The sequence below is a fragment of the Oncorhynchus keta genome, chromosome 37, assembly GCF_023373465.1.
Source record: "Oncorhynchus keta strain PuntledgeMale-10-30-2019 chromosome 37, Oket_V2, whole genome shotgun sequence".
Lineage (NCBI taxonomy): Eukaryota > Metazoa > Chordata > Actinopteri > Salmoniformes > Salmonidae > Oncorhynchus > Oncorhynchus keta.
This window is the reverse complement of record NC_068457.1, coordinates 18,738,757-18,752,072: the sequence shown is the minus strand read 5'-3', so window position 1 is coordinate 18,752,072 and position 13,316 is coordinate 18,738,757. Positions and strand designations below refer to the sequence as shown.

Here is a 13,316-nt window from a genome sequence, read left to right as displayed (position 1 = left end):
TCTCTAACTCACAGCGTTGATTCCAGGTAGTTGTTCCCTCTCTCTCAGTAACTCACAGCGTTGATTCCAGACAGTTGTTCCCTGTTTCTCAGTTACTCACAGCGTCGATTCCAGACAGTTGTTCCATCTCTCTCAGTAACTCACAGCGTTAATTCCAGACAGTTTTTCCCTCTCTCTCTCCGCAACTCACAGCGTTGATTCCAGACAGTTTTTCCCTCTCTCTCTCCGCAACTCACTGCCTTGATTCCAGACAGTTGTTCCATGTATCTCAGCAACTCACAGCGTTGATTCCAGGTAGTTGTTCTCTCTCTCTCCACATCTCACAGCGTTGATTCCAGACAGTTGTTCCCTCTTTCTCTAACTCACAGCGTTGATTCCAGACAGTTGTTCCCTCTTTCTCTAACTCACAGCGTTGATTCCAGACAGTTGTTCCCTCTTTCTCTAACTCACAACGTTGATTCCAGACAGTTGTTCCCTCTTTCTCTAACTCACAGCGTTGATTCCAGACAGTTGTTCCCTATTTCTCTAACTCACAGCGTTGATTCCAGACAGTTGTTCCCTCTTCCTCTAACTCAAAGCGTTGATTCCAGACAGTTGTTCCCTCTTCCTCTAACTCACTGCGTTGATTGCAGACAGTTGTTCCCTCTTCCTCTAACTCACAGCGTAAATTCCAGACAGTTGTTCCCTCTTCCTCTAACTCACAGCGTAAATTCCAGACAGTTGTTCCCTCTTCTTCTAACTCACTGCGTTGATTCCAGACAGTTGTTCCATGTATCTTCAGCAACTCACAGCGTTGATTCCAGACAGTTGTTCCCTCTCTCTGTCCCGCATCTCACAGCGTTGATTCCAGACAGTTGATCCCTCTTTCTCTAACTCACAGCGTTTATTCCAGACAGTTGTTCCCTCTTCCTCTAACTCACAGCGTTGATTCCAGACGGTTGTTCCCTCTTCCTCTAACTCACAGCGTTGATTCCAGACGGATGTACCCTCTCTCTCAGTAACTCACAGTGTTGATTCCAGACGGTTGTTCCCTCTTCCTCTAACTCACAGCGTTGATTCCAGACAGTTGTTCCCTCTTCCTTTAACCCACAGCGTTGATTCCAGGCAGTTGTTCCCTCTTCCTCTAACTCACTGCGTTGATTCCAGACAGTTGTTCCCTCTTTCTCTCACTCACAGCGTTGATTCCGGACAGTTGTTCCCTCTTTCTCAGTAACTCACAGCGTTGATTCCAGACAGTTGTTCCCTCTCTCTCTCCGCAACTCACAGTGTTGATTCCAGACAGTTGTTCCCTGTTTCTCAGCAACTCACTGCGTTGATTCCAGACAGTTTTTCCCTCTCTCTCTCCGCAACTCACAGCGTTGATTCCAGACAGTTGTTCCCTCTCTCTCTCCGCAACTCACAGTGTTGATTCCAGACAGTTGTTCCCTGTTTCTCAGCAAAGCACTGCGTTGATTCCAGACAGTTTTTCCCTCTCTCTCTCCGCAACTCACAGCGTTGATTCCAGACAGTTTTTCCCTCTCTCTCTCCGCAACTCACTGCGTTGATTCCAGACAGTTGTTCCATGTATCTCAGCAACTCACAGCATTGATTCCAGGTAGTTGTTCTCTCTCTCTCCACATCTCACAGCGTTGATTCCAGACAGTTGTTCCCTCTTTCTCTAACTCACAGCGTTGATTCCAGACATTTGTTCCCTCTTTCTCTAACTCACAGCGTTGATTCCAGACAGTTGTTCCCTCTTTCTCTAACTCACAACGTTGATTCCAGACAGTTGTTCCCTCTTTCTAACTCACAGCGTTGATTCCAGACAGTTGTTCCCTATTTCTCTAACTCACAGCGTTGATTCCAGACAGTTGTTCCCTCTCTCTCTCAGCAACTCACAGCGTTTATTCCAGGTAGTTGTTCTCTCTCTCTCCCTCTGTCTCTGCATCTCACAGTGTTGATTCCAGACAGTTGTTCCCTCTTCCTCTAACTCACTGCGTTGATTCCAGACAGTTGTTCCCTCTTCCTCTAACTCAAAGCGTTGATTCCAGGTAGTTGTTCCCTCTTTCTCTAACTCACAGCGTTTATTCCAGACAGTTGTTCCCTCTTCCTCTAACTCACAGCGTTGATTCCAGGTAGTTGTTCCCTCTTCCTCTAACTCACAGCGTTGATTCCAGGTAGTTGTTCCCTCTTTCTCTAACTCACAGCGTTTATTCCAGACAGTTGTTCCCTCTTCCTCTAACTCACAGCGTTGATTCCAGGTAGTTGTTCCCTCTTTCTCTAACTCACAGCGTTGATTCCAGACAGTTGTTCCCTCTTCCTCTAACTCACAGCGTTGATTCCAGACAGTTGTTCCCTCTTCCTCTAACTCACAGCGTTTATTCCAGACAGTTGTTCCCTCTTCCTCTAACTCACAGCGTTGATTCCAGGTAGTTGTTCCCTCTTCCTCTAACTCACAGCGTTTATTCCAGACAGTTGTTCCCTCTTTCTCTAACTCACAGCGTTGATTCCAGACGGTTGTTCCCTCTCTCTCAGTAACTCACAGTGTTGATTCCAGACAGCTTTTCCCTCTTTCTCTCACTCACAGCGTTGATTCCGGACAGTTGTTCCCTCTCTCCCCCGTTTTCTCAGTAACTCACAGCGTTAATTCCAGAAAGTTGTTCCCTCTCTCTCCCTCTGTCTCTGCATCTCACAGCGTTGATTCCAGTCAGTTGTTCCCTCTTTCTCTAACTCACAGCGTTGATTCCAGACAGTTGTTCCCTCTTTCTCTAACTCACAGCGTTTATTCCAGACAGTTGTTACCTCTTTCTCTAACTCACAGCGTTGATTCCAGGTAGTTGTTCTCTCTCTCTCCACATCTCACAGCGTTGATTCCAGACAGTTGTTCCCTCTTTCTCTAACTCACAGCGTTGATTCCAGACAGTTGTTCCCTCTTTCTCTAACTCACAGCGTTGATTCCAGACAGTTGTTCCCTCTTTCTCTAACTCACAACGTTGATTCCAGACAGTTGTTCCCTCTTTCTCTAACTCACAGCGTTGATTCGACAGTTGTTCCCTATTTCTCTAACTTTGATTCCAGACAGTTGTTCCCTCTTTCTCTAACTCACAGCGTTGATTCCAGACAGTTGTTCCCTATTTCTCTAACTCACAGCGTTGATTCCAGACAGTTGTTCCCTCTTCCTCTAACTCAAAGCGTTGATTCCAGACAGTTGTTCCCTCTTCCTCTAACTCACTGCGTTGATTGCAGACAGTTGTTCCCTCTTCCTCTAACTCACAGCGTAAATTCCAGACAGTTGTTCCCTCTTCCTCTAACTCACAGCGTTGATTCCAGACAGTTGTTCCCTCTTCTTCTAACTCACTGCGTTGATTCCAGACAGTTGTTCCCTCTCTCTCCCTCTGTCTCCGCATCTCACAGCGTTGATTCCAGACAGTTGATCCCTCTTTCTCTAACTCACAGCGTTTATTCCAGACAGTTGTTCCCTCTTCCTCTAACTCACAGCGTTGATTCCAGACGGTTGTTCCCTCTTCCTCTAACTCACAGCGTTGATTCCAGACGGATGTACCCTCTCTCTCAGTAACTCACAGTGTTGATTCCAGACGGTTGTTCCCTCTTCCTCTAACTCACAGCGTTGATTCCAGACAGTTGTTCCCTCTTCCTTTAACCCACAGCGTTGATTCCAGGCAGTTGTTCCCTCTTCCTCTAACTCACTGCGTTGATTCCAGACAGTTGTTCCCTCTTTCTCTCACTCACAGCGTTGATTCCGGACAGTTGTTCCCTCTTTCTCAGTAACTCACAGCGTTGATTCCAGACAGTTGTTCCCTCTCTCTCTCCGCAACTCACAGTGTTGATTCCAGACAGTTGTTCCCTGTTTCTCAGCAACTCACTGCGTTGATTCCAGACAGTTTTTCCCTCTCTCTCTCCGCAACTCACAGCGTTGATTCCAGACAGTTGTTCCCTCTCTCTCTCCGCAACTCACAGTGTTGATTCCAGACAGTTGTTCCCTGTTTCTCAGCAAAGCACTGCGTTGATTCCAGACAGTTTTTCCCTCTCTCTCTCTCCGCAACTCACAGCGTTGATTCCAGACAGTTTTTCCCTCTCTCTCTCCGCAACTCACTGCGTTGATTCCAGACAGTTGTTCCATGTATCTCAGCAACTCACAGCATTGATTCCAGGTAGTTGTTCTCTCTCTCTCCACATCTCACAGCGTTGATTCCAGACAGTTGTTCCCTCTTTCTCTAACTCACAGCGTTGATTCCAGACATTTGTTCCCTCTTTCTCTAACTCACAGCGTTGATTCCAGACAGTTGTTCCCTCTTTCTCTAACTCACAACGTTGATTCCAGACAGTTGTTCCCTCTTTCTCTAACTCACAGCGTTGATTCCAGACAGTTGTTCCCTATTTCTCTAACTCACAGCGTTGATTCCAGACAGTTGTTCCCTCTCTCTCTCAGCAACTCACAGCGTTTATTCCAGGTAGTTGTTCTCTCTCTCTCCCTCTGTCTCTGCATCTCACAGTGTTGATTCCAGACAGTTGTTCCCTCTTCCTCTAACTCACTGCGTTGATTCCAGACAGTTGTTCCCTCTTCCTCTAACTCAAAGCGTTGATTCCAGGTAGTTGTTCCCTCTTTCTCTAACTCACAGCGTTTATTCCAGACAGTTGTTCCCTCTTCCTCTAACTCACAGCGTTGATTCCAGGTAGTTGTTCCCTCTTCCTCTAACTCACAGCGTTGATTCCAGGTAGTTGTTCCCTCTTTCTCTAACTCACAGCGTTTATTCCAGACAGTTGTTCCCTCTTCCTCTAACTCACAGCGTTGATTCCAGGTAGTTGTTCCCTCTTTCTCTAACTCACAGCGTTGATTCCAGACAGTTGTTCCCTCTTCCTCTAACTCACAGCGTTGATTCCAGACAGTTGTTCCCTCTTCCTCTAACTCACAGCGTTTATTCCAGACAGTTGTTCCCTCTTCCTCTAACTCACAGCGTTGATTCCAGGTAGTTGTTCCCTCTTCCTCTAACTCACAGCGTTTATTCCAGACAGTTGTTCCCTCTTTCTCTAACTCACAGCGTTGATTCCAGACGGTTGTTCCCTCTCTCTCAGTAACTCACAGTGTTGATTCCAGACAGCTTTTCCCTCTTTCTCTCACTCACAGCGTTGATTCCGGACAGTTGTTCCCTCTCTCCCCCGTTTTCTCAGTAACTCACAGCGTTAATTCCAGAAAGTTGTTCCCTCTCTCTCCCTCTGTCTCTGCATCTCACAGCGTTGATTCCAGTCAGTTGTTCCCTCTTTCTCTAACTCACAGCGTTGATTCCAGACAGTTGTTCCCTCTTTCTCTAACTCACAGCGTTTATTCCAGACAGTTGTTACCTCTTTCTCTAACTCACAGCATTGATTCCAGACAGTTGTTACCTCTTTCTCTAACTCACAGTGTTTATTCCAGACAGTTGTTACCTCTTTCTCTAACTCACAGCGTTGATTCCAGACAGTTGTTACCTCTTTCTCTAACTCACAGCGTTGATTCCAGACAGTTGTTCCCTCTTTCTCTAACTCACAGCGTTTATTCCAGACAGTTGTTACCTCTTTCTCTAACTCACAGCGTTGATTCCAGACAGTTGTTACCTCTTTCTCTAACTCACAGCATTGATTCCAGACAGTTGTTCCCTCTTTCTCTAACTCACAGCGTTGATTCCAGACAGTTGTTCCCTCTTTCTCTAACTCACAGCGTTTATTCCAGACAGTTGTTACCTCTTTCTCTAACTCACAGCGTTGATTCCAGACAGTTGTTACCTCTTTCTCTAACTCACAGCGTTGATTCCAGACAGTTGTTACCTCTTTCTCTAACTCACAGCGTTTATTCCAGACAGTTGTTCCCTCTTCCTCTAACTCACAGCGTTGATTCCAGACAGTTGTTCCCTCTTCCTCTAACTCACAGCGTTTATTCCAGACAGTTGTTCCCTCTTTCTCTAACTCACAGCGTTGATTCCAGACGGTTGTTCCCTCTCTCTCAGTAACTCACAGTGTTGATTCCAGACAGCTTTTCCCTCTTTCTCTCACTCACAGCGTTGATTCCGGACAGTTGTTCCCTCTTTCTCTAACTCAGAGCGTTGATTCCAGACGGTTGTTCCCTCTCTCTCTCTCCGCAACTCACAGTGTTGATTCCAGACAGCTTTTCCTTCTTTCTCAGTAACTCACAGCGTTGATTCCGGACAGTTGTTCCCTCTTTCTCTAACTCACAGCGTTGATTCCAGACGGTTGTTCCCTCTCTCTCAGTAACTCACAGTGTTGATTCCAGACAGTTGTTCCCTGTTTCTCAGCAACTCACAGCGTTGATTCCGGACAGTTGTTCCCTCTTTCTCAAACTCAGAGCGTTGATTCCAGACGGTTGTTCCCTCTCTGTCCGCAACTCACAGTGTTGATTCCAGACAGCTTTTCCTTCTTTCTCAGTAACTCACAGCGTTGATTCCAGACAGTTGTTCCCTCTCTCCCCCGTTTTCTCAGTAACTCACAGCGTTAATTCCAGAAAGTTGTTGTGAGAAATGCATCATCAGGGCTACAAACAGCTGCTGCCTGTAGAGAGATGATCGCACCTAGAAAACGACAGACATATTACAGCATTAATACAGGACTACAGACACACATCACATTATTAATACACGACTACAGACACATATCATATCATTAATACAGGACTACAGACATATATCACATTATTAATACAGGACTACAGACACATGTCACATTATTAATACCAGACTACAGACACATATGACATTATTAATACAGGACTACAGACACATATCACATTATTAATACCAGACTACAGACACATATGACATTATTAATACAGGACTACAGACACATATCACATTATTAATACAGGACTACAGACACATATCACATTATGAATACAGGACTACAGACACATATCACATTATTAATTCAGGACTACAGACATATATCACATTATTAATTCAGGACTACAGACATATCACATTATTAATACAGGACTACAGACACATATCACATTATTAATACAAGACTACAGACACATATCAAATGTTTAATATTGGACTACAGGCACTTATCATATTATGAATACAGGACCAGACCGACATGGATTAGACAGCAATAGACCAGATGTTCAGTAGATTCGATATTGAACGTACCAGGACAGCGATAGAGACTTGCGCCTCCTTCTCCACCTCCTCCTTCTCCCTCCTCATCTCCTCCAGGTCAGCTGATGGGTCATACTCTCCCTTCAGACGATGCAGACCTAAAAACGCACACACACACATCAAGTGTGTATTTTGGACACACCTACTCATTCAAGGGTTTTTATTTATTCATACTATTTTCTACATTGTAAAATAATAGTGAAGACATCAAAACTATGAAATCACATGTAGTAACCACAAAAGTTTTAAACAAATCTAAATAGCCACCCTTTGCCTTGATGACAGCTTTGCACACTCTTGGCATTCTCTCAACCAGCTTCATCTGGAATGCTTTTCCAACAGTCTTTTCCAACAGGAGTTCCCACATATGCTGAGCACTGCTTTTTCTTCACTCTGCGGTCCAACTCATCCCAAACCATCTCAATTGGGTTGAGGTCGGGTGATTGTGGAGGCCAGGTAATCTGATGCAGCACTCCATCACTCTTCTTCTTGGTTAAATAGCCCTTACACAGCCTGGAGGTGTGTTGGGTAGTTGTCCTGTTGAAAGACAAATGATAGTCCCACTAAGCACAAACCAGCTGGGATGGTGGATCACTGCAGAATGCTGTGGTAGCCATGCTGGTTAAGTGTCCTTGAATTGTAAATAAATCACAGACAGTGTCACCAGCAAAGCACCCCCATACGATCACACCTCCTCCTCCATGCTTTACGGTGGGAACTATACATATGCAGAGATCGTCCGTTCACCTACTCTGCGTCTCACAAAGACACGGCAGTTGGAAACTAAAATCGCAAATTTGGACTCATCAGAGCAAAGGACAGATTTCCACCGGTCTAATGTTCATTGCTCGCGCTTGATGGTTTTTGCTACTGCACTTGAAGAAATGTTCCATATTGACTGACCTCCATGTTTTAAAGTTATGATGGACTGTTGTTTCTCTTTGCTTATTTGAACTGTCCTTGGCAAAAGATGGACTTATTATTTTACCAAATATGGCTATCTTCTGTATACCACCCCTACCTTGTCACACAACTGATTGGCTCAAAAGCATTAAGAAGGAAAGAAATTCCACAAATTAACTTTTAACAAGGCACACTTGTTAATTGAAATGCATTCCAGGTGACTACCTCATGAAGCTGGTTGAGAGAATGCCAAGAGTGTGGAAAGCTGTCATGAAGGCAAAGGGTGGCTACTCTGAAGAATCTCAAATATAAAATATATTTTGATTTGTTTAACACGTTTTTGATACTACATGATTCCATGTGTTATTTCAAAGTTTTGATGTCTTCACTATTATTCTACAATGTAGAAAATAGAACAAATAAAGAAGAACCCTTGAATGAGTAGACGTGTCCAAACTTTTGACTGGTAATGTATTTTCTAAGAGAGAGCTGAGACAGTACAGTACATACTCTTCTTGGCCTCCTCCACCATGCCTCTCTTGATGTAGAGGTATCTGGGACTTTCAGGACACAATGGCAGCAGTAGAGACTGTAACACAGCAGGAGCTCCAGACAGACCCAGCAGCAGCGGCCAGTAGTAGTCATTACCCAGGAGGAATTCTAGACCTAGCACCTGGGGGACAAGGGGACAGAGATAAGGGACAGACATAGAGAGAGAGACAGGGGGACAGAGATTAGGGACAAACACAGAGAGATAGAGGTGGACAGAGATTAGGGACAAACACAGAGAGAGACAGGGGGACAGAGATTAGGGGACGGACACAGAGAGACAGGTGGACAGAGATTAGGGACAAACACAGAGAGACAAGGGGACAGAGATTAGGGACAGACATAGAGAGACAAGGGGACAGAGATTAGGGACAGACATAGAGAGAGACAAGGGGACAGAGATTAGGGACAGACACAGAGAGACAAGGGGACAGAGATTTGGACAGACATAGAGAGAGACAGGGGGACAGAGATTAGGGACAGACATAGAGAAAGACAGGGGGACAGAGATTAGGGACGGACACAGAGAGAGACGGGGACAGAGATTAGGGACGGACACAGAGAGAGACAGGGGGACAGAGATTAGGGACAGACACAGAGAGACAAGGGGACAGAGATTAGGGACAGACACAGAGAGACAAGGGGTCAGAGATTCGGACAGACATATAGAGAGACAGGGGGACAGAGATTAGGGACGAACACAGAGAGAGACAGGGGGACAGAGATTAGGGGACGGACACAGAGAGACAGGTGGACAGAGATTAGGGACAAACACAGAGAGAGACAGAGGGACAGAGTTTAGGGATGGACACAGACAGGAACGCAGGGATAGAGATTAGAGGACAGAAAGAGACAGGGAATAGAGATTAGAGGACAGAAAGAGACAGGGAATAGAGATTAGAGGACATAAAGAGACAGGGAATAGAGATTAGGGAACAGAAAGAGACAGGGAATAGAGATTAGAGGACAGACAGTGACAGGGGAATAGAGATTAGAGGAGAGAGTGACAGGGGAATAGAAATTAGAGGACAGGTACATAAATGTGTGTGTGTGTGTGTGTGTGTGTGTGTGTGTGTGTGTGTGTGTGTGTGTGTGTGTGTGTGTGTGTGTGTGTGTGTGTGTGTGTGTGTGTGTGTGTGTGTGTGTGTATGCTTACACATGTGTGTGTGGTCTTACCTGACTCAGTAGTATACCAGTAACAGTAGCTAGTTGATGTAAGGTTCCCAGAGCTCCTCTGTAGGCCATGGGAGCGATCTCCCCTATATACATAGGAACTAGCCCTGAGGACAGACCTGAGAGAGAGAGAGAGAGAGAGAGAGAGAGAGAGAGAGAGAGAGAGAGAGAGAGAGAGAGAGAGAGAGAGAGAGAGAGAGAGAGAGAGAGAGAGAGGTGAGAGAGAAGGGGGAGAGAGAGAGAGAGAAGGGGAGAGAAAAGGGAGAGACGGGGACAAACGTAAAATACCAAAAATTGCATGTAGGGCAGAATTAGGCCGATACCAGCTGATTATCAAAATCCAGGAAAGAGTCATTCAATTCTACAACCACCGAAAAGGAAGTGATTCCCAAACCAAACCAAACAAAACAAAGTCATCACCTACAGAGAGATGAACCTGGAGAAGAGTCTCCTAAGCAAGCTGGTCCTGGGGCTCTGTTCACAAACACAAACAGTCCCCACAGAGTCCCAGGACAGCAACACAGTTTGACCAAACCAAATCATGAGAAAACAAAAAGATAATTACTTGACACATTGGAAAGAATTAACAAAAAAACGGAGCAACTAGAATGTTATTTGACCTTAAACAGAGAGTACCAGAATACCTGACCACTGTGACTGACCCAAACTTAAGGAAAGCCATGATTATGTACAGTACAGACTCAGTGAGCATAGCCTTGCTATTGAGAAAGGTCGCTGTAGGCAGACCTGGCTCTCAAGAGAGGACAGGCTATGTGCACACTGCCCACAAAATGAGGTGGAAGCTGAGCTGCACTTCCTAACCTCCTGCCAAATGTGTGCAATCACAGCAGCAAGATTTGTGACCTGTTGCCACAAGAAAAGGGCAACCAGTGAAGAACAAACACCATTGTTAATACAACCCATATTTATGTTTATTTGTTTTATCTTTTGTACTTTAACTATTTACACATTTAACATTTGAAACGTCTTTATTATTTTGGAACCTTTGTGAGTGTAATGTTGCCTGTTAAGTTGTATTGTTTATTTCATGTTTGGTCATTATCCACTTCACTTGCTTAGGCAATGTAATCATATGTTTCCCCTGACAATAAAGCCCCTGGATTGAAATTGAATTGAGAAAGAGAGAGAGAGAGGGGAGAAGGGGGTGAGACTAGAGAGTCAGTACAAACTTTGTTCACACTTGTAGTGATAAGGATGTGCATAGTGGACAGAGCCGGGCCGAACACTTCCTTCCTGATGTGCTGTAGTGTGTGACTCAATGTATTGATAACTCACCACAGTAGAATCCCATGACACATCGTCCAGCGATGACCATGACGTGAGGTTTCCACATCTTAGCCGTCACCATCAGTAGACCTGCTATTACTGCTAACACATTCACCATCAACATGCCCTTCACCCTGCACAGACAGCATAGGCATTAGCTCAGTGGGCTAACACAGTCTTGTGGCATACAGACGACCCGCATTCAAACCCAGTCAGTCACACAAGCGCATTCAGTTTCGTCTTGAGACAGATAGAGGAAGAGGGAGGTTCGGATGTTCACACACACCTTCCTCTCAGGTCTCCAATGAAGCCCACCAGGAAGGACGACACCATTCCCCCAATGGAGAAGATCGACACAGACAGAGACCAATACATGACCACAGAGGGATGCACTTCCTGCTTCTCTGTACTGTTCTCTGATTGGAGGAGAGGCTCCTCAGGGAGCACCCCCAGGGACCGCCCATAATGCTGCTCTATCACCTAGGAAACAAAGTAAAGGTTTGTAATAGTACTTGCTGTTTACTCATGACTAAAATAAACAGTGTGTGCGTGTACCTTCTGGGGCGCATTGATGACTCCCAGGCTGTATCCGAACTGTAGAGAACCCAAGACTGCTGAAAACACTGCTAGGGTTAGAGTGCCTGTCAGCTGCTGTAGGACACACAGATGTGAAAAGGTGCCTGTAATGAGCTGACCTAGTGGGCAGGGAACCAGTTCAATGCACCATGCAGTCCCACCTGCTGTAAAATACTGCTTATAACAGAGCAACAAAACATCTTCACATTACTCAGTGTTACTGTTTCCTGATTCAACTAATCAAGGGCTTGATATTTACTTGACTTGTTGAATTAGGTGTGTGACACATGCTGTTAATAAAAATATATGGACATTTCTGCTCTGTCCAAAATTACAACATACTGACTGATTACAACATTACCACAAAAATGGAGGTGGCAAGTGGAAAGGTAGGGAACTTGTTTGTTGGCCCTGCATTAAAGACCAAAATTGGCAACAAGAAAACCCTGTAATAAATACAAAAATATAGCAGTTTTATTTGAGGACCAAAACGTTGACCAAAACACCATACATTTCTCATAAGAAACTAGCTCCCTGGTATACAGAAAATACCCGAGCTCTGAAGCAAGCTTCCAGAAAATTGGAATGGAAATGGCGCCACACCAAACTGGAAGTCTTCCGACTAGCTTGGAAAGACAGTACCGTGCAGTATCGAAGAGCCCTTACTGCTGCTCGATCATCCTATTTTTCTAACTTAATTGAGAAAAATAAGAACAATCCGAAATTCCTTTTTGATACTGTCGCAAAGTTAACTAAAAAGCAGCATTCCCCAAGAGAGGATGGCTTTCACTTTAGCAGTGATACATTCATGAACTTCTTTGAGGAAAAGATCATGATTATTAGAAAGCAAATGATGGACTCTTCTTTAAATCTGCGTATTCCTTCAAAGCTCAGTTGTCCTGAGTCTGCACAACTCTGCCAGGACCTAGGATCAAGAGAGACACTCAAGTGTTTTAGTACTATATCTCTTGACACAATGATGAAAAATAATCATGGCCTCTAAACCTTCAAGCTGCATACTGGACCCTATTCCAACTAAACTACTGAAAGAGCTGCTTCCTGTGCTTGGCCCTCCTATGTTGAACATAATAAATGGCTCTCTATCCACCGGATGTGTACCAAACTCACTAAAAGTGGCAGTAATAAAGCCTCTCTTGAAAAAGCCAAACCTTGACCCAGAAAATATAAAAAACTATTGCCCTATATCGAATCTTCCATTCCTCTCAAAAACTTTAGAAAAGGCTGTTGCGCAGCAACTCACTGCCTTCCTGAAGACAAACAATGTATACAAAATGCTTCAGTCTGGTTTTAGACCCCATCATAGCACTGAGACTGCACTTGTTAAAGGTGGTAAATTACTTTTTAATGGCATCAGACCGAGGCTCTGCATCTGTCCTCGTGCTCCTCGACCTTAGTGCTGCTTTTGATACCATCGATCACCACATTCTTTTGGAGATATTGGAAACCCAAATTGGTCTACACGGACAAGTGCTGGCCTGGTTTAGATCTTATCTTTCGGAAAGATATCAGTTTGTCTCTGTGAATGGTTTGTCCTCTGACAAATCAGCTGTAAATTTCGGTGTTCCTCAAGGTTCCGTTTTAGGACCACTATTGTTTTCACTATGTATTTTACCTCTTGGGGATGTCATTCGAAAACATAATGTTAACTTTCACTGCTAT

At 44.7% G+C, this 13,316-nt stretch overlaps 1 protein-coding gene across 2 annotated transcripts in view; it reads right to left on the bottom strand.

Moving 5' to 3' along the window:
• LOC118380910 (solute carrier family 2, facilitated glucose transporter member 2-like) overlaps positions 1–13,316 on the bottom strand; it is a 40,660-nt gene that overhangs the window by 21,126 nt on the left and 6,218 nt on the right. The window contains exons 2-8 of one of the 2 annotated variants that reach the window (XM_052499417.1): positions 11,616–11,711; positions 11,347–11,540; positions 11,070–11,194; positions 9,777–9,892; positions 8,562–8,724; positions 7,140–7,246; positions 6,480–6,560 (exon numbers count right to left, since the gene is read on the bottom strand). In XM_052499417.1, coding sequence (XP_052355377.1) covers positions 6,480–6,560; positions 7,140–7,246; positions 8,562–8,724; positions 9,777–9,892; positions 11,070–11,194; positions 11,347–11,540; positions 11,616–11,711 — 882 coding nt within the window. The remainder of the gene's footprint in view (positions 1–6,479; positions 6,561–7,139; positions 7,247–8,561; positions 8,725–9,776; positions 9,893–11,069; positions 11,195–11,346; positions 11,541–11,615; positions 11,712–13,316) is intronic. The other variant, XM_052499418.1, reaches the window with a different exon arrangement.